Source organism: Ambystoma mexicanum, chromosome 11 (genome assembly GCF_040938575.1).
Source record: "Ambystoma mexicanum isolate Mex_15411 chromosome 11, UKY_AmexF1_1, whole genome shotgun sequence".
NCBI lineage: Eukaryota > Metazoa > Chordata > Amphibia > Caudata > Ambystomatidae > Ambystoma > Ambystoma mexicanum.
The window spans coordinates 611,392,137-611,414,152 of NC_090934.1; the positions used below are offsets into that span (position 1 = coordinate 611,392,137).

A 22,016-nucleotide genomic window follows, 5' to 3' on the forward strand; every position below is an offset into this window, starting at 1 on the left:
GGGTGTCTGGGGTGGCATGGTTCTTCTAATAGGGTTTTCATGGATGTAGAACATGACTATATGCCCAGTTGATGATCAAAGTATGAGTCTGATGCATGTGTAGATGGTCAATATGTTCGGCATGCATTTCATGTGAGGCATATGTGTATATCCTGATGGCCCCCTGACTTTTGTTGTCTGCCTTTTTGTAGGTGATGACGCAGCAGAGAGGGTGCAGGTACCAGAGAAGGTGCCAGGGGATATGCAACCAAGAAAAAGCAGTGGCCAGGCTGCTGTGCATGGTGAGAACCCGCTGTTTTTACAGCTGATCCTCAGCATGCCTGCACAGGCATCATCTGATGATGATGATGCTGGTGTTGCAGCCATATTGAGGCAGATGGTGGAACGACCAGCACTGAGCAGTCCTGATCCTGTCTTTCTTCTTGGGATTTTAGAGGATACTGAGCCTGATGGGAGGCAGGAGTCTGTGCACCTGGTAGTGGTGAGCCATGCTTCTTCTGACAGCACTGTGTCAGCAACGTTGCCCACACCTACCCTGGAGGAAACAGAGGCGTGCACTGGAAGTGGGATGCATGTAGACTGGCAGCCCATGCCAGTGCACTCACAGAGACAGGGGCGCACTGCCTCATCGCGGTTTCATCGTCCACGCACACGTGGGGGATGCATGCCTGCTTCACGCTCTGCCTGGGACGAGGAGGTGCTACATGAAATTGTCCAACAGGGTGCGGTCATGCCGGAGATCAGCAGGGACATGTAGACAATCTCATCACATCTAATTCCACAATGTGAACCGAATTTGGACTATTGCGTGGAGATCTCTGCCATGAAGCAATGCCTACATGAGGAGATGAAAAACTCAAGGGACATGGGCAGACGGGAGATAACAGACTTGTGCGTACTCCTGAATGATCAGATGAGGCCTCAAGGGAGTGTCACCATCTGGAGAGGTCCTCCTTGATGGACACTCTGAACATCCAGATGGATGCAGCAAGGGCTGCCATTCAATTGGACTTGAAGGAGACGTGAAAGGAGAGTCATCAGGACCTAGTTGCTATTGGTGGACTGTTGCATGCTTCAGGGCCACGTGTGGCAGCTGCAAATGAGGACCAGGCATTGGCCTTGTGTGACCATGGCCCCCATCCCAGGATCCTCCACAGGGTGGGTATAAGCAAGGCATTTATCAAGTGATGCTACTTTGGATTTCCCAACACACCAATATTCTCTTGAAACTAAACATACCACAATCATTCTTCATGCTCCCCGCAGACTATGAGTACAGTGATGGATTTCTGAATTATGTTTTTCTTTTTGCTGTCCAAGGTGGACTCCTTTTCATTTTTCAACATACATTGCCATGGGGCACTATGTGCAGTTGGTTCACTTCATATGGGACTTTGCTAGTGATCCTCGTGGTGGCATGTACATACTGACATATTCAGTGAGGATGACTGACATGTTTATTTAACAAGGGTCATGATCAGACATTCAGGTAAACATTATGTTGACCCCTAATGTGCATTATATGTATAGTATGTGTGACCGGGTCCTTGCGCTGTACTGTATCCGTTGTCATTTCAGGTCACTTTGTACAGTCAGCTCCAACCGACCCTGTGAATTTACTCAGATCCCTCTCGTGCTATCGAATTCCCCATTCCCTCTGCTGGACACTGTCCCTCCATGCACAAATGAGGAGGCACAGTTTTAGATGGAGGTGGTGAGGGATGCAGAGCTCAACAGCAGTGACACGAGGTAAGGGAGTGCGCGGTCACACATTTGCATGTTTGTTGACCTATGTATTCCAGTAGTGTCCTAATGAAAGTGTCAATCTGGTGAAATGTGCATGATTGTCACAGACTATGGAAATGGGAGTAGCCACATTTCCATGGTTGTGGACGTTGTTTTTACCTCTGCAGCATGCTGGTCGTAGTCTGTCCACTGAAGGTGTTAATGTGCACATCTTCCTGGTGCCAGGACATACACTGTCTTCTTTGATGCCAGGTTATTAGCTATCGTGTCCTGTGAGCCTTGCATGCCATGTCCTGCCATGATTGTTGTCAAGTAGCCATTTGTTCATTGTTAGGGAGATTTCTCATAAATGGCTAATTCCCTTCACCTTAGAGAACCTCGGCAACTTTGCTAGATTTTGAGGACTTGATTTTCTTACCTGGAAAGAGTGTGAGCCTTTTTTCCCACTCTTTCATGTGTTTTGATGTATGTTTTACACTTGTGTTCTTTGAATATTGGGTTTTAGATAACTCCATAGGCATAATCTTTTCATGTGTGTTACACAGCACCTTCAGTGCAGTGACACAGGGATGTCTTTTGAGACTTCCCAAAGGTTTAAATACCTTCTCTGGGATAAACTACTGTTTCCCAGAGAATGTAAAGTGAAATTGACTTTACTAGTCTTTCCAAATTCATAGACCCAGCACTCACCATTTTACAATGGAGTGCTGGAGGTGTTACCTAGTATCCCCTGTGTCTAAATACACATATAGCAGTCAAATGCTACCCTTTCTTATTAAAAAGGCTGGTGGCAGTGGTTCTACAACAAACTACCATGATTTTTCCCGACCGCGAACATCGGTAGCTAAAAATCGCGGGAGCCATGTTTTTCAAGAGGGGTGCCTTAAGCCCCTTTGTTTAAACGGGTCTGTGTCTTCTTTTTTCGCTGTTTCTTTTTGGAAAGGTCCTTCTAGAGTTTGTCTCTGCGCGCCAAACCAGGTTTGGTCCTTTTGTTTGTGTGCCTTTGGCGGGCTTCAGGATTGAAGACCGCCTCTGGTGTCTGAGTGACTGGGGAGGGCAGGAAGTGAGGGAGGTGCCCAACATTCCCTGTGCTTAGTCTCCTAGGAGACCCAAATGCACTCTGGCATGATTGGGTGGCTGGCTGTCCGGCAAGGACAGTCACCCTGCTGGGTGAGTGAAAGCTAGGCTGGAATGAATGGGAGAAAACTGTTTAAAAGGCAATTCTCCTGGACTGGACAGCAGAGTCGACCACTGGAACAAAAGAACCGAAGAGGAGCTGGAGGAGGACGGCTGCTGCAACTCCTGGACCTTGTTTTGCCCGGTGAAGCCCTGCTGCAGGTCCGAATTGCCAAAACTCTATTTGACAGAGAAGCTCCTTCAAGGACGGCTTCTTCCTTTGAGTTGGTGGGACCAATAACCTCATAAGACACCTGGATACCATTCTCAAGGCTGGTTAGGATTAACCAGGGAGAGGGACACCAGCTTGTGTTCTTGAATCTACAGCTACTGGAAACTGAAGTGACTCCATCTTGTGTGCTTTCTTTGACAATCCCGTGCAGTGCAGGAGTCCCCGAACATCCTCCCTCTTGTCCCCATGACTGAGACTCAGGAACAGTGAGATCTGCAGGAACTGCCAGGAAACCACAAAATCAGCAGCATTTGTTTCTTCAAACTAAGGTACTGTGCCCATTCGATTTAGAAAACCTTACTCGCAGTGAATGTTTGTGCAACTTTCCCAACTTGCAAGCCTAATCAGCTTGTGACCAGAAACTACTTCTAAGAACTTTTGCAAAGGCTTTACCGTTTGATACCAGAACTGATCTTTCCTATCCAGAACACTAGCCCATTAACTTTGGCCTGGCATATTGACTTGAATTTAACTATCCTGGTGTACTGAAACTTTTTACACTGTCTACCAAGTGTATGTAATTAGGCTTTCCTGTTTTCACTATGGGGACAAAAGTTACCACACGAGTGCAGGCGAGAGAGCCATGCTCATCCCCAGTAAAAAAATAACGTTTTACAGCACATGTTGCAGCAGGAATAGGAAAAAAGCCATATGATTTACAGGAAGGTATAAACATATATCATCTCAGCAACAATCACCTAACCTGCTGAGTTGCCTTTGAACAATTCTGCTATAGGATCCCTGGATATTCCCACACCAGGCCAACAGTTCTGGCCTGCTCACCCCCTCCAATCAAGCCTCAGGGGTACATTAATGAAACTCCCTTCTCATTTTGTAGTAAGCAGCACTTGATAAATAGTTATTATCTGCTTGGAGTTTATTCATTTTGACAGTCAAAATAATCCTTATCTTCACCAAAGTGAGTGCTCTGCAGCAAATCCTTTTATCATGCTATGAAATTAGAAGTCTGTACAATGTGGAAAGGTCGTTTTTACAAATCAAAGGGGGTCATTACGACCGTGGCGTTAAGGGTTTAACGGCGCCGTAAAAGGTGTCGGTGCCGTTAAACCCTTAACGCCTGATTACGAGGTCCCTTTGCGGGACCCGACCTTAACGGCTGGTTTTAAAAGCTGTTAAAGTAGGGTGCCACAAAGGAACCTCGGTGCTAATTACGGTACCGCAATTTGCGGTACCGTACTCAGCGCCTTCCCCAGTCCCATTGAGCCCTATGGGGCGAAAATGGGAATGGGGAAGGGCCATGGTGAAATGGGGAAATACCGCCCCGCCAACCTTGAAATGGGGCGGTATTTCCCCATTTCACCATGGCGGACTCGTTACAACACCGGCACCAACCATGGTGCTAATAGCGCCATGGTTTAGCGCCGGAGTTGTAATGAGGGCCAAAGTCTTAATGGGAAGAAATGAAAGGGCAAGGATGGGCAAAGAGTCCCTAAAAAAGTATTGCATAATTTACTACAATCATTTTGTCTTGTAGAAATGTTAGATATTACTGGATGAACCCATTCATCTTTATTATCCGGAAAGTGTTCATAACATCTTGGTCTATGCACACAATGAAACAATAAAATAATTTTTGTGTGTTTACACTGGAATAAACTGTTATCCACGATTTTTTGAAGTGGGCAAACGGCATAAACACAGATCCTGAAACGTTTTCAAAACACTGAAAAAACACCCCCAGAAGTAAAAAAGAATGCACTGCTCACATTCCCTCTTGAGAAAAGCCTGACTGCTCAGCCCTGCGACCACTAAACTGTGTAGTACAGACGTATACCAAAGGTTGTTTTGTGCTTACACCTGTAGCCCTAATTGTATGTGGTGGTCCCAGACAGGAACTGCATGCAATTCTGTCTAACATTCATGCAAGTGCATCCTATACACCTGAGTCTCAACTTACACATAAAGGGGCGTTTGATGTAACATGCAGCAGAAGTATTTTGACTTTTCACATGTTTGCATGTTAATAATGATTTGTGAGCTATTCTGTATTTTTATGGAGAAGTGCCAATGCAAGCTGACAATTTGTGAGTGTCTGATGCAATGTGCACAGTGAGAGCTGCGCCGATTATTTTGGCTAATTACTTCATTTCTCAAGGTGTGTGTGCTTGCATCAGGTTTATATATTTTGATGTTCCATGTGTGTCTACACAGCATACTGAGAGCTATTGAGTAAATCATGATCAGAGGGAGTTGGAAATGCTTAGGGTACCAGGCGTACACTTGAGGGGTGATGTTTCAAGGGGAGGGATGGCCCATGTATTATCATCAAGGTATGTACTAACAGCTAGGGGAGGTTGCTAAAGGTAGCAGCTCACACTGTCTCAGGTAGGGTTGGGAGTGGAAGGTGTATGGAGTCTGGGGTCATGTGTAATATCTGGACTGCAAGTGTGACTCAGTTGCTGTAGTACAGACTGTGACCATGACTGTACAGTGTCTTGGGGTACGAAAAACACAGGCAATGAGACATAGCCAGCCAAGGTCTGTCTGGTTCCTTTCACATTTATGTTCCAGTATAGTTGTGTTATGCTGATATTGTACAATGCTGGTCTGTGATGAGCCCACTGACATGCAGTGTATGTAGTGGGCCAGTTAGTATGGCCGCAGACTGACTTCCTTGTAGGAAATGCTGCTGGATTAGAAATAGTGTACAGGCTTGCAAAGGGTGGGGGTGCAGGGCAATGAGGGTGATTAACAGGAACCCTATTTTGGTGAATCCATTGATGGCTAGTGCATCTGTGTGTGTCACATATTTCACCTACTTTTACCTTGCCTCCCCCTTTGTATTCTGATCCTATGTGAGCATACATGTGAGCATACATGATGGATTGGTGATGGAGGCCGGAGAGCCCACGCTTCCCCTATCAAGGTGCATGCAGGAGTAAGCACCCCACATCCTTGCACCCCTATTGAGCCTGCTCCCAGTGCTGCTGATATGCTAGGCTGACTTGGACCTGCTATGTCTGCCCCCGCTGTGGTATTATTGTGTCCTGCCCCTAGGGGGCCTCAGACCCCGGATGCTCCCCATCCCAAACTGGACTGGTTGATTATGCACTGCCGGGCCAAGTCCAACCTGTGTGCTAATTCCCTGTCCCGTGCCATGCGGATCACCTACCGGGGCAATGCTCCCTGGCCCTGCAGCCCACTGCCCTGATAGGGTATTTCCCCCCAGCACTGTGGCTCCAGGCGCCGACTGCCCTATGAGTGGCCCCTGAGAGGGTGCCATGGAGGCACCTGTAGTTACGTAACCCTGCATTTGGACCCCGGCCTACCCAGGATGATGGCCACCCGCTACGCCTGCATTGTTTTGACGGAAGCAGGCTTCATGCAGCCCCAGCCAGTCTTGAGAGGCTGCCCTGGTGCCTCCCACCCTGCCAATTCCTGTGGTCCCTCAACTAGGGGAGGGAGTCCGCTTTCAGTGGCATTTAAATAATACATGCTTATTATCAGGGAGACAATCAGTCAATTAGAATGTATGAAATGAGGGTTTGTGCTTTATTAAAGGGTAAGGGATGCTGTTCAATATGGGATGGTGTGCCATGCTCTTTGTTTGATATTGTTCAATGGGTCATGTCCATGTTACTTTATTAGTTGATCAGTGTAGCCAAGTGACCCTGTTATCTGTGAGTGACTTGGGAAATGCAATATGTCATACTGATGAGTCTGCCCATGTTTTCAGATTTTCATGTGAAGGATGTAGATGGGGGGTATGTGTGATTTTAGAGTATGAGCCACACACAACATGGCCACCCTGGACTGCTACTTCAGGATGTTGTTTATGGCCCAAATGTACTTGCCATCATCAAAGGCCACCAGGGATGTGACTATGGTGGGACTTTCACACTGGATGTCATTCAAGTGAAGTGTGTCTGGAAAAGCTGATTGCATATGTGCTGACCCCTCACCCGTTGGCCTGCTAATGGTATGGGTACTGCCTGTGGCTGGGGATGCAACCCCTCATGAACCTCTGTTGGTATGCCACGATGTGTGGCTATATTATGCAAATTGTAACATGCCAGTTTGATTTTACATGAAACAGCTGGTGCATACAACAATACTCCCCCTGAATGGTCCAGGCAGTAAAGCCGTGATTTTAGCTCTCCAAATGTGCGCTCGGCTGTGCTTTTGGTGGCAATGCGGGTTGCATTGTAGCAGGCCTCCGCTGGTGCGTTGGCATTTCGGATAGTCATCATCAGGAATGGTAATAGCGGGTAAGGACTGTCCCCTGTAAATGGTGATAATCACTTTTTATAGTATGTAATTTTATAGTGGTTTGCATTGGATGTGACCCCCCAATCAGTGTGTTTTGGTGTATGTGCAGGCTGATACTCACCAATGAGTGACTTGTTGCCGAATGTTCCCAATGCCTGTCACTGGTGGATGAGGGAATGTCGTAATATGTGCATCCAGGTTAGTTTTCGTTCACATGCATGATATGACCCTTTGCATCACAAGATGTCCTGCATGTTCAGTGGATGCCAATTGTTTTCATTCCGATATATATGATCTTTGGCTCTTGGAGGTTGTATTGCAACATGTGTGCAGTAAATTGCCCCATGTACCTGTGGGAACTGGGAAATTGCATAGAATTCTTGTGACACTCTTTGCATTGCTTGTACCTTGCATTGCATTTCTATGTGGCTGTACATATGTGCTATGATGTGGCTTAGGACCTGTTTGAGGCAGTGTGATTGTGTAGGCTGTGAGATACCCCCGCCAATGGCTGTGGTCTGATGAAATGTGCAAGTCCCCAGGAAGTGAAGGGCAATAAGGACTTACCAAGGCTGGTATTAGCCATGAGCACATAGGTGGGGACACCAGGTCATTCTCCCACTCCCTGACCAATACAAGGATGACATGTGGGGGGAAGCGGTATGTGTCATATTCTTCCTCATCAGGCATGCTGAATATCATTGTCCGTGTATGGGAGATTCTGGCCCTCCTCCTTCCATAAAGCAGTAGATATGTGAGCAATGCAGGAACGGGCATGGTCGCAACTATCTCTAGGACTGCAGGGCGGTTTTTAAACCTGGGAATGCATGGCGCTGTCTCACTTTGTGGCGGGTGACTGGCGGCAGTAAAATGCGATTCCTTTTTAGTTTGCGCAGATGCCCAAGTGAATCTGTAAAGACACATTTGTTTGCACTTCAGGGGGCATGTTTGTACAATTGCACAGTGCCACCCTCCCCACACCCAGGTTATCCCTCATTCCTCTGCTTTAATGAGGACGTTTGCATATTCCTCCCCCTTCTTGGTCTTTCCACTGGCCATCCCCTCAAATATTGCGAAGGGCGCGTAGACATGGCGCATACAGCTGGGAACCTGCGCAGAGGCCAATCTGTAAATCAGTGGATATAGTTTTGCGCGCTGCATAGTGCCATTTTTTCCTGCAAAGTGCTTTTGCGCTGCGCAAAACTTTCTGTAAATCAGGCCCTAAATGTCATGATCAAATTATGGATCACAAGAATTGTTACTTGAGCCAAATAGGGATACCTAAGTGGAACATGTCTTGATGAACAAGCTCTCGGTAGGCCAGATTTCTTGTGGAATTCTAAGGGTGTGCTGGCCTTTTGTCATGAAACCAATCCCTTTCCATTTTTAAATTAAATGTAAAATGTAGTATTCTGTGTTTTCCCTAAAATGGCACCATAAAAATTGTATTCGATTGAGTTGACATGAAGGTAGCAGAGCGCCACCTGATTTGAGACAGTACATAGCTAAATGAAAGTCTTTGGTAACCCCTAATGCTACTTTAACCCTTCAAGGTGAAATATACTTTCTAATCTGTTGTAAGCAGAACTGCAATAGATATATAGCTAATTAGGAACAAACTGTCTCTTTTGTCCTGTATGCATCTATCTTTTTTAAAATATAGTGTATGAATAGCCTCTTTTTTCCTTTCGGGAGAAATGTACTTAACAATATTTCTATTCCTTTTTTTTGCGCACCAGTCAGCATTTTCAAACTAATTTGGCTGTATTTTAGACATACACAACCCTCTTACAAACTTCTTTTGACATTTTCCTAGTTTATCGTGCTGATATCCTGCAGAAAATGAACATTAGTTGTCATCGCCATTAGTACATATTGCTTTATTTATCAGATAATAAAACTTATTTTTTAATGAGCATCTGTGTTGATATTTATTGGGCTGCACAGTTTTCACCATCACAATGCTTGGACCTAGGTTCAGACCAGGGCTCAAATCAAGGGATCAGGCGGGTGGACGGAGTCCATCCACTTTTTTCAGAGGGTGGACTAAGTCCCCCACCAGCGAAAATGAGAACCATTGAATGTCATCTTTGAATTCACGAATTATAGCCGATCTCGGAGATCAAACCGCAGTCTGGTTTGAAGGCCGGACACTTCACCACTGCACTATATAACCTGATGAAAAATAACAATCAACTAAAGTTGAAATGTCTCATTTCGGTACTGCAAGTTCCAGGGAAAACATGTGCATTGGTTTTTGGCGTTTAAAACATGCACACTATTGGAAGAAAATATCCGTTCTTGGTTATGTGTGCGTGTTGATTTTGAAAGGCAAATTTCATTCGTCCTTTGCAATTTGGGTGGTTTTGCAAAGCCAATTTAATGAAATGTGCATATTTCGCCTTGATATGCTAATTTCTGGCTACATCACATCCCATTGCGTTTGTTGATGAGTCCCCCCACTTAAATGTTTAGGACTTGACCCCTGGTTCAGACAGACAATAACCAACTGTCTGCCACATCATTCTGTTGGCCTATGACAATTCGATGACCAACTATCTTCCTTGCTCTCTGACCTTATTTGTTTTCTCTGATTGTTCTTGTCTTGTATTGTTTGGTGTGCGCCGTGAGTACTGCGGGCGATTTGGCGTGTTATCAAGTATAACAATAAATAAATAAATAAATAAAACAAACTTGTTTCACCTCCAAACCATCTGATTGGTAAGGGTATTTATAGATTGACACTAGTGTCAGACCGTTTTAACAGATTTCAGTTAGTTTTGTGACATCTCCAACTTGCAGAACGATGCAAGAGGATCATGTACTTTCTTGACTAAAATAAATCATTAAAATAAGTGTATGTCAACCAAGAAAAGGCATGATAATAGAAGAGCATAGCCTTTGTATGTATGTATGGGGTGCAGAAAGTTCACACCGAGCTGTTAAGCAACTGAGCACTGTAACGAGGTTAGGTCCCCAGAGGTAATACATAGATTGCAAGGGTTGCAATGGAACTGGGGGTGTAGGGGCAGAAAGTGAGGAGGAATTATGGAGGATGAGAAAGAGTTCAGTGGAGTGATCAGTGATTGATGAGATGGTCTTTAAAGGGTGAGGGGGTTCAAGTTTGTTGTGAAGTATATGGTGAAGGGATCTAGACTCATCTGCGTTGGTATATTCTTCCGAAGACAGGGTATATTACATTGGTATATTTTTCACGCCTTGAAACACTTGTGTATAGGTGTGTTATAAATGTCATATCATATCATATCATAGCAGGGAAAACTTCTTTCCTGATTTTACCCATTTTGCAGTTCTTTGTTTCCGGCCTGGAAATATTGTGGCTTAAGATGTTGTGGAACATGTTGAGTTTCACAGCCAATAGAGTGGCGTGTTTTTGTTGTGACTATTTTGTAGGACATGCAGGCAGTCTTGAACATAATGCATGTTTCAAGGGATAGCCAAGCAGGCCCCTTGAAGATGAGGGTGATGTGGTTTAACTCTTAGTCCTGTAATGAGGCAGGCTGCAGCACTCTCGCAGCATTCAGAGGGGTCAGAGTGGCATCTGGGGCTCCTGTTATTAGGGTATTGCCATCTTCAAGGTGTGGAGATGGCCAGGGGTTTGACAACTGTTCTGAAACTCAGGGCATGGAGGAGAGAATTAGCTTTGCAGAGGAGCGCAAACTGGCACCATGGTGGTTGGATGTTCTTGGTGATATGTTCTTTAAATAAAAGGTCATAGTTAATAGTAGAGCAAAGAGATTCTACACTGAGGAAGAGTTAAGGTGTGTATACATTAATGTTCATGTCTGTAACCCAATTGTGGACTTTGTAGGTTGAGCTTCAGGTAGGCGTTTGGAATCCAGGCTTGGATGAGTGACAGCCATTGCTTAAGTTGATGGATGTTGTCAAGCTTTTGTTTGAACGATGATTACAGTGGATCACTTGACAAAGGATAATACATAATTGATAGATATCCAGATGTATGTCCAAAGAAAGCTCCAAGGATAGGAACATAAAGATGTCGGAAAGAGGATTAACCTATTACTTTCTATATGAGGTATGTGAGAAGCTATGTTCGAAATACACAACACACACAACAAATGAAACACATGGTTACCTCTGCTTCATTAGACACATAAACACAAATACACAATTGTATTCATGTGGTAATATCCTAGTGATTTGCACTGAATGGAAACATGCTTTATGGTGCAAAATGTATGACATGCTGCATATTGTGCAAATAGAATACTACATATCCACTTGAAAATACTAATGCATTATTGTAGATACACGTTATCATGATTTAGAATGCATTTTCAATGTACTTTTCAAAATTTGTTCTGAAGCTTAATGTTTTAGATACATGATTTGCCGCTCATGATGTATACTATCATATATGCATAATATTCTCAAATGCACAGTATTACATTAAACATTAAATAAATCAGAAAACACGTTTGGCAAGATCTATAACGTGAATATACCAACTTCTCTTTGAAGATTTGTGAATACATTTAACCTACATTTGAAGAAGGTTACTGAAGTATACCCCAAGTCACTGACCCCCATTATACCGAGAATGAAGCAGAGGTAAAGGGGATCACAAACAAGCACCACCTTAAAAGTAATAAAGCAGCATCAGCATGCCTAGGCAGGCAATGTTGAATATTATGTGAATACATTCTAAGCAGGCACACGCTGTCAAGCTTTCTTTGCATATCAGCCAGGCATATTTTGGGTAGGTTTCAGTGAGGCTATACATGTTTAAAAACAATAGTCGTAAATAGGCACGCACATTAACATATTTAAAAATGCATCAGTAAGACGATCTAAAGTTTTAAAGTAGCCAACACATACCATAGTTCAGTTCTGTGGTTCACACATGACAATAGCCAGAGCAAAGACAATTACAGATGTGTTTATGAATGTAAAGATAATGTGGTGTGGTCTTAAGTACCGAAAAGGTCGTTAAGCGTTTTAACGTCCTTTTCGGTACTAACACCTGGATGAGAATAGGGGCCTGAGAGGTTATAGAGACGTGGCAGGTTGAGTCTGATGTTTGGAACAATAGCACACGTCCTTATTGTTGGTGGCAACCTCTGTATGAGAGGGCACTGCTACTTATGTGCTGCAGGCTTGGTGTACATCTGGCAGACTTGTCTTGTGCATCCACCAAGAACATGCATCCAGAGGAGCACAAGGACAATTTCTTAAACCACAAGCAATGAAGTCATTAGGCGTTTCTCTGGGGGATAATATACAAGTAAATGGAGGAAACGCCTTAGCACTCAGGTCAACACTTGTGGTGTTACATATTTTCTGCATGTTGCAGAACCAAGTGTTTTAGGTCGATAAAAAGATTCAACAACATGGCGCCTGCAATCAAAGGCAAATCCCTGGTTAACGTGTGACTGCAGTGAATCTTGCCCTACCACTTGTGTATTAAGATTAGCAGTTTTTTTTTTTCTGTGCTAATCATATCCACACTGCTTCTCCCTTCAGACATTGATGAGTGCGCGGCACAGATGCATTTCTGTCAAGCAAACACCGCCTGCGCTAACCTGCCAGGATCCTACCGCTGTGACTGTGCTGCTGGCTATATCCGAGTGGATGATTTCTCCTGCACAGGTAAGTCATGCATCACATTAATAGCTGCAAATATCTCTGTTTGGTTATACATGGCCATCCCATTTGCTATACTGTGTATGTATTATGTTATGCCTCCAAATTAAACATGCAGTCTTTAGTTGCATGTATGTTGTCTCTAGACCTATTGTGCTTTAAATGGGATCAATTAAACTACAATCCTGAAGTTTAAATGGGAACAACTAAACTACAAGTTCCAGAATGATATGATGTGATATGGCATTTGTAACGCGGCTATACACAAGTGTTTCAAGGTGCGACGAGGCAGGGGGGGGACAAGGGGAGACAGACAACAATCCTACTAGGCCTGGTGTCATTCAGATCGCGCAAGTGCAGGGTAGAGGGGAAGGGAAAAGTGCAGGGGGAAAGGGAGAGGGGAGAGTGCAGTACAGGATTAGTAGAATGCAAGATAAATAATAAGGAAAGTGCAGTACAGGGTTAGTAGAATATATGATAAATAATAAGGGCCAGCTGGTGGCAAGTGCAAGGTAAGTGCAGACAAGTGCTGGGAGGAGGGGCTGTAGGGATACAGAGACAGTCCCGCAGTGCAGGGGTTGCCAAGGAGGCAGTGCAGGGTAGAGTGGCTGGGCAAGGACCGAAATCGGTGAGTGGCCCGATTGCAGATTCAGTGCAGTTTCAGTGATTTTAGCAGGGGAGAGGGGGAGAGAAAGCAGAGGTGAAGAGGACGGTATTGAGGTGCTTCCAGAACCGGAGATGGTTCTCCTCAAGTTTCAGGGAGGCAGGAAGGCTGTTCCAGAGGGAGGCCCCTGCTGCGGAGAGAGATCTGCCCCCAACTCGTTGCTTGGAGAAGCGGCTGACCCTGAGGGAGTTGGAGGTGGATTAGCGACGAGCTTGAGAAGGAAGATATTTAAGATGACAGAGTTGAAGGTATTCAGGCCCCAGGCCCCAGTAGGCCTTGTGGACAATGCAGAGGGTTTTGAACTTAATCCTCGCAGTCACTGGGAGCCAGTGTAGTGATTTCAGTCCTGGAGAGATACGGTCCCTGGGCTTGAGGCCAAGGACAAGTCTCGCAGTCCTGTTCTGGATGAGTTGCAAAGGGGAGAGAGTAGAGAAAGGCAGATTTACAGTAGTCCAGCTTCGAGAGAACCAGGGCTCTAGAGACACTGAGCTTCCGGGGGAAGGAGAGGAAAGGAAGGATACCTCTGAGGAGGTGTAGCTGGTAGTGTGACTTCTAAGAGACTTCAGATATGTGAGGAGAGAAAGAGAGTGTGGAGTCGAAGATGACCCTGAGATTTTTTGCCTTGTATGTAGGAGCAGGAAGAGGGCCAAGAGAGGCCAGTCAGAGAGCTGCAGGGAAGGAGGGAGTGGGTGTGCTGATGAGGAAAATCTCAGTCTTACTGGCATTAAGGCAGAGGTCGTTGGCAGCACACCATTCATGGATAGCAGAAAGACAATCCGAGATGAGGGAAGGGGAAGAGGAGCCCGAGGGTAGCCTGAAAATGAGCTGGGTATCATCCGCATAGCACTGAAAGTTGGGGCAGAGAGCGGTGATGCAGTGGGCAAGAAGTGCCAGATACTGGTTGAACAGCCAGGGAGAGAGGTTAGATCCCTGGGGGACACCACAGGTAGAGAAAAAGATGTCAGAGGAAGGACCCCAGTTGGACCTGGGAGGGTTGATTGGAGAGGAAAGAGGTCAGCCAAGCCAGAGCCTGACCAGTGATACCCAGGTTATCATGGAGACGGTTGAGCAGGATGATGTGGTTGACAGTATCAAAGGCAGAAGAGAGATCGAGCAAAATGAGAACACATGGGGTGTTAGAGTGAAGGTTAGAGAGCAGGTCCTCACGGATGTTCAGGAGAGGAGTTTCTCTGCTTCTGGCAGCTCTGAAGCCAGACTGATGGTCATGAAGACTACCAACAGATTCAGCATGGAGATTAAGCTGGGAGATGGCCAGTTTCTTCAGGAGCTTGCCCAGGAAGGGAGTGATAGAGATTGGGCGATAGTTAGCCGGGCAGGAGGAGTCGGAAGAGAGTTTCTTAAGAAGGGGGTGCACAGGGGAGTGCTTGAGGGGGGATGGGAAGACTCAGAGGCGAAGGAGTGATTGCAGGAGTCAGCCAGGGCAGAATCCAAGGAGTCGATGTGGTCCTTGATAGTTTTGGAGGAACAGGGGTGGACCTGTTTAGACAATACTTTCATAGATCGGACTTGTCTCGAAACCTCGTCAGCAGAAAAAAGGGGAAAGGCAGAGAAGGAGGGAGGCGGGGAGGCTACAGAAGGGCCTGAGGAAGAGCAGTGGATAGAGGGGGGCGGTGATAGGAGGAGAGTGAGGACAGGATGTCCTGAGTTTTTGAGATGAAGTGAGAGGCCATTGCCATGCAGAGGGCCTGCGAGGGGACAGGAAAGGTAGAGACTGCAGCAGGGTTGGCCAGCTCCTTGCAGATTTTGAAGAGTTTGGCCAAATTGTTAGATTCCGCAGAGATGCAGGCTTGTATAAGGGCTCTCTTCTTGGTGAGAACAGAGAGCCGGTATTGCCTTTGGAGCAGGCGGCAGGCCAGTTTATCAGAGGATGAACATTAAGCACGCCATTTCCTCTCTGCCACCCTGCACTTGCGTTTAAGGGTGATGAGATCCGAGTCATACCAGGAGTTACATTTGGCTTTGGGCTTCAGGCAGATTCTCATGACAGGGGCAAGGATATCAAGAGTATCAGATATAGCAGAGTGGAGAGAGGAGAGGGCTGTGTCAGGGTGGGAGTCAGCCGAAGGGGGAGGTGGGGGAGAGAAGGTGGAAGCGAAAGCCTCAACTGACACGCGCTTCATGGGTCGGATGACCGAGAAGGAGGGTGGCAGTGATGAGGGTGGCTTTGCCTGTGGGGTAGGGAAGTTGAGGTGGGAGGATAGGAGAAAGTGATCACTCCAGGAGAGAGGAGTGGAGAGAGGGACAGAGAGGGGAAGGTCAGAAGAGATCAGAGCATCAAGGGTGTGCCAGAGGGAGGACAGGAGGCATCCAGGTGGATCTTGAAGTCACCAAGAAAGCGGAGTTGAGTGGTTGAGGACAGGAGTGAGGAGGAGAGGTCTGCCCACTCGGAGAGGATGGAGGAAATTTGACCAGGAGGCCGATAGATAGTAGCCACGGTAAGGGAATGGCTTGGAGAGAGAGAGGGTCGACATACAAGGCATTCAAAAGAGGAGTAGGTCTGCGTAGGCGTGACAGTGGCAGGAATCCACTCAGGGAAGATAAGGGCCACACACACCCCCAGCACGGTTGGGCCTGGGCACGGAGAGGATCTTGTAACCGTCAGGTAGGAGTGTGTCAAAGCTGGTGACAGAGCTTGCAGAAATCAGCCAGGCCCTGGTTATACATGTGAATATAACCAGGGCCGGATGCCCTACTCTAGCCTCGCATGAGCAGACCTCTTATTCCTGTACTGGGTTACACGTCCCCACTAGACTTAACGTCCTTATTCATTTTGTAGGGCATGCCTGCTGAACAGGCTTGCTTTCCTCGTGGTTCCTTAGATTCGCATTTGTTGTAGTGGTGACACGCTGTCCTTGGTAGATTGTCAGTGCTCTCAAAAAACTATCTGTCTGAGGGAGCCTGCGTGCTTTAAGAGTTAGTTGGTAAGATTGTACATATAGGGAAATGAGAATTTCCGATTGCTCAGTGCTTGAAATGCAAACCGAAAATCGAGCCACTCATTCCCCTGCAGTTAACGCCCCCGTTCCTGATACGCTGGCGGTGCTTAATTAAACGTATTAAACGCGCATCTGCCGTTCCTTTCAGTCTCGATCCATAAAACGAACTGCTTTGGATTTCGTGCATGAACTGGATAGTTCACTTCGCTTTGAAAGAGGGTCTGCTGACAGCAGCGATTCGCTTACTGTACAACCCTCTTCTGCCTCCCATGCGTCTGCGAGGACAAAGCATCCATTTGCTAGAACAAAGGGTATCGTGGAACTGGGCTCAAATGGCAAAGGAAAACACCGACATGTTTGCACTAGACAACACCATCTGGAAATGAAAGGAAACGTCAGCAGGGACTGGAAGACTTCATATAAAGGCGCCAGTGATAATGCAAGGCCGCAATTCCCCACCACACTTTTACAACTCCATACGCTTGTCGTGGGCTTATTGTTTCTGCTTAGAACTGTCAGTTTCTGTAAAAAACTGTCTGCTACCACTCCTTTCATTTTTTGTATGCAGCTTTGGATCGTTGGCACGTACAGCATTGTCGTAGTCAGCGGGGGTAGGGTGGGCATGTCCACGTTTGGGTGATCCTTCCCCTTAAGTGACTGGCTTCATCCATCTGGTTGTCAGTTTCGCTATCTGCCCTTTAGCAAACTTGGCTTTAAAGCTGAACTATTGCGCTCCATTGATCATGAAGTAACCACGTTGGGAAAAATGGGCCATGCCTTCTGTTGTTTTATTATTTCAATTTATATTTCTAGCTTGTGGAAGAGTGTGGGTGTGACCTTTGGAACAAACAGGATATGTTTTAAGGGAATTGCCCTTGGTCTGATACATTGTTAGTAGTCAAAGTGAGCGGGAACGGTGGGGAGTGGCGTTCCACTAGTTTGATGTTTTACTGTTAACACTTCCACTACTTTTTGTAACGTTTTAACCATTCTGGAACTGTTCTATGTCAAGTTTAATAACACTTCTCTACTTTAACATCCAACAGCAGTTATGGCTGAACTGAAAACAATCTGTTTCACATTGATTGGTTGTCAACCAGCATGGACGCAACCTCGGAAAAATGTGTGTGTTGCATGTTGCTCCCTTCCTGCCAACGCCGGGGTCACAGTCCCACTACTTTTTATTGTACAGTTCTACCACTGTGCCTTGTGCTGAGGAAGAAGATATGTGGTAAAATGTGCTTATTCATGTCTCCATGCACGGATGCATGTGGTCCTAGTGTAACTAGCTTCTCTGTCCACGATGCATGATAAACCAGGCACTACGGTTCTGCTTGCCAGGGCTGAAGTCGAGGGTACACGTGTGTGGACAGAGTGGACCCTCATTTTTCAGAGGGTGGACTCAGTTCCCCTCAGCTAAAATGAGAAACATTGAATGGCCTCATTGAATGTATGAATTAAAGCCGACCTCGGGGCTCGAACCACAGTTCTCAGGTTTGCAGGCCAGATACTTCATTACTGCAGTATATAACCTGATGAAAAATGACATACAACTAAAGGTGAAATGTCCCATTTCGGTTCTGTACTGTAAGTTCGAGGGAAAATATTTGTATTGGTTCTTGGAGTTTAAAACATGCACACCTTTTATTTTTTTCAAAAACACTATTGGAAGAAAAATCCTCTCGTGGTTTTTTGTGCGTCTTGATTTTATGAAATGCAAATGCCATTCGTCCTGTGCAATTCGGTTGGCTATGCAAAGCCAATTTACTGAAATGTGCATATTTCACCTTGATATGCTAATTTCCGGTGACGTCTCACCCCATTACGTTTGTTGATGAGTCCCCTCACTTTAATGTTTAGGACTTGACACCTGCTGCTTGCCTGATATGCGGAAAAATAAACATCGCTTCACATCCAGGCACCAAGTGCCAATGTTAGAGTCTACTAATGAATAATACTTTAGAGAGTCCTCTGAAAGGCAGGCGTATGCTAGGCTTGTGCAGTGATTACAACGCTTTTGCTTGGTAACTTGTTTACCTTTGACATTCTGGGGGAAATTATTTTTTATCACAAATTCCTTATATGTTCATGTCCATTCTCTGTAAGCTCTGCAAAAAAAATAAATAATAATAAATGACTCTAGCCTCCACAGAGAAATAGGCATGTTGTTATGGGTTAAGTGAGCAACGCTAATATGCAAGGGCAGTCTTGAAAGTTCCAGCGATAAAGGCGTCTGCCGGTTTCCAGGCCCTGTTGCCTATAACTCTGCCTCTTGTGTAAGTCAGCCATCCAACTGGCTGCATTCTGTGAAATGGAACAAATTGATGAACATTAACAATGGTACCTTGAAGAACTTGAACATGAAACCATCACTATTTGGAGGGGGATGTGTGCTGCTGCATCACTGGGTCTTGCAACTACTACCCGAGTGACACAGGGTTGTATTCTGATGTGGCATGATGCATTAGACACGATCACTGCAAGCTGATCGATGCTGTGCGTTAATTTCTGCTTGGAACAAAACAAATCTTTAAAATAAACGGTAAAAAGAATAAAGTGGCGATCTGTGATGCAAAGGTGTATGCCATCAGTAGCTCCGGTTGAATGGGCGGATTTATCCATAGTTAACCTTTTAAATATAGGTTCGGCAAATCAGGACAAAAAAAGGTAGTACCTTCATAAGACATGTATGGAACTGAGTTTAAACCCAGCGGTGGGTGAACGAGCCATCCCCACATTGGAAACAACCAAATAGACTCTGCATTACCATAACGAAGATCAGTAGCAATTGAGCAGTTATCAATTTGGTACAATAATGGGAAAATGAACTGGGAAAAGAAATAGGCGAGGAAGATGCAAATCGCATAATAACATTTACATTTGACATCTGTTTATCGATCTCTACTTTACAGTCCTTTAAACATATTTTCTCACACAAATCCGACACCCGTGCAACTGTATAGACGTAGGCAGAAAGGAGATGTTACATGCTACATGCTGGCCTTTTAATGAGCAAGGTGCAGCACTAATTCGTGTCTTATGGGATGCATTTCGTTGGCACTGTTTTGGGTAGATGGACCAAACTGTATGGAACACATATTAAGCGGATCCTTTGACTGCAATGCCCCATACTGTCCTCACAAGGACCGGTTAAGGGAGTTTGTGATTAGGTAAGTTATTGTTGCCAAAACCACACTTTGAGAGTATGAAAAGTCTGAAAGAAACCTGAATTAGAAGAGTTGTGAACAGAAATGCCCTTTCTATACCCAAGAAAGGGTTCATTTCCAAGTAAGAAGAGCACAACTTATAGCTGAGAGCCTGTGTAATGCATTTTCGGGTAGGGAACATAAAGGCAGTGGAAAGAGAGATCAACGATTCTTGCTTGGTGACCGATGACTCTTTCAAGCAATGCCTCATTCTTACAGAGCAGAAACTATTCTGGATGAACTTTTGGCCTGAGCCTCCTGATTCTTCAAGCATCCATTCATGCTCCATTGCTCTGCTTCATTCCTGCTTGCCCTATTGACAGGTTCGTACAAACATTCTTAAATATGTTTGGGAACATTTATCAACTGTAACATTTGTTTATTGTCCTTAAGTTGCAGTTACGGATATTTATGCAATTGGTATTGTTATGAATGCTGTGAATTCTACTGCTGGACCATACGTCTGCCTCTCAGCCCCCCACCCTGTTGCTAGTACCTCACCATGCTGCAGGTCCACCAAAGGTGTGTGCCAACCTCCCACATGTTTGGCAGCCTGAGAAACAGATTGACATTGGCCGCTGACACCCTGAAGTTGGATTCACAGCACCTGGAAGCCAGAACAGTCAATATCAGTGTAGTTGATGATGACCCGCTATGAGCTGTGATTCGAGCGTTTCTTGACACTGAGTGATCCAGCAGGACCCTTCAACGCTGCACTTTGGCGTCCATTGTTCTCTGAACCGCTGTCTGCTGTACGATTCCATGCACTGCCATAACATGGCAGCAAAAGCATGTTGTTACCCGGCTCGAACTACGGAGTAAAGCTGTCTTGCCTTGTTTGAGTTGCCACCTGAAATGCCAGATTCTTCAGTGCCTCTTCTGTGGGTCGATTGACCCGACCTTGGTGTTCCCGAACCGCAACCTCTAAGCCTTTGCATCAAACCGACTCGCTGGCGCTTCTTGGTACCAACTCGACCACCGTAGATATCTAGACTGCCAAACCAGACCTGGTAATCACCAAACCACACAGCTCTGGTAGATGCTTCGAGACCGCAGCTTCCCTTCAGTTCGACCCTGCCTCTATGCCAGCTTGCCACTGGACCATCATGACTGCCGCATATGCGACTAAAGCTGATACTGCAGTCAGCAACGAGAAGCCTGGTTCAAAGTGGTCGAACACCCAAGACAATTGCAGAGGGTATTATTGACTGTTATATGCCACTAGTCCATCTTTTGGCCCTACAGACGGTTCCATGTGTTAATATCCCCGCAAAAATATTGCAATACAAAAATAGTACCATATTTTTGCACCGATATTGAGTCATGGACCCTGCGGGGGACACCCCCGCAACCCCTGTATTATTTTTAAATGTGCAGGGGACACCCCTGCAACACCCTCTCCCACAAATGATCCCCCCCAAAAATATCGCCTATGGCGAGACAAACAACCATACGTATGGTGATATTTTTGGTGAGGATAATATGTAGGGATAGCTTTACAGACTCGCTATGTCTTTCTAATCTTGTTTTGTAACTTGAAGAAGTATCCTTTTGAACATTGTGGTCTTTTGAATGCCCCCCCCCTCCTGTCCCATCACCGAGGGTGCTGCATCTATTCTATCTGTGCATATTCTTTTTCTTCTTCTACAGGGATGCATTTTTGCAGTGTTTTCTAGTTAGTTACTATTGTACATGGTGTATCTGATTAAAGCATCTATTTTTATAGAAAAATGATTGGACATTCCTTTATTTTGGACTGTATACTTGGATGTTTGGGTTGCTACTGAATCACATTCATAACTCTATTAGGAGTATAGCCTTCCCTCAGCCATGTTACTACTAAAGGTTAAGGAGGTATATCTCTTGACTGTGCCCGTTTTATCTTTATGATTTTGTTGGCTCTTGGTGTGTAGAAGTGTGATGGATGAGTGGGTGTTTTGGCCTCTATTCATCCTTGTATTCCTGTATGGCAGAAGTCAATTTGTCACACCCTCATCTTCTCCCTCCCTCCAGTTTCGGTCCCGTCCCTCCCCATCACTGACCCCACTTACCTGATTCCTGTGGCGGAAGTGCTGCCACCACTTCAGCCTCCTAGGCCGCTTTGTAAATGGAAGAGGAGCTTTTCATGGAGCACCGTCTTCCATCCCCATGGCAGTCATCTTAAGTAAGTATGTTGTTTG

At 45.5% G+C, this 22,016-nt stretch overlaps 1 protein-coding gene across 1 annotated transcript in view; it reads left to right on the plus strand.

Moving 5' to 3' along the window:
* Positions 1-22,016, plus strand: part of NELL1 (neural EGFL like 1) — a 6,602,686-nt gene that overhangs the window by 3,312,136 nt on the left and 3,268,534 nt on the right. The window contains exon 13 of the mRNA XM_069623485.1: positions 12,890-13,015. Coding sequence (XP_069479586.1) covers positions 12,890-13,015 — 126 coding nt within the window. The remainder of the gene's footprint in view (positions 1-12,889; positions 13,016-22,016) is intronic.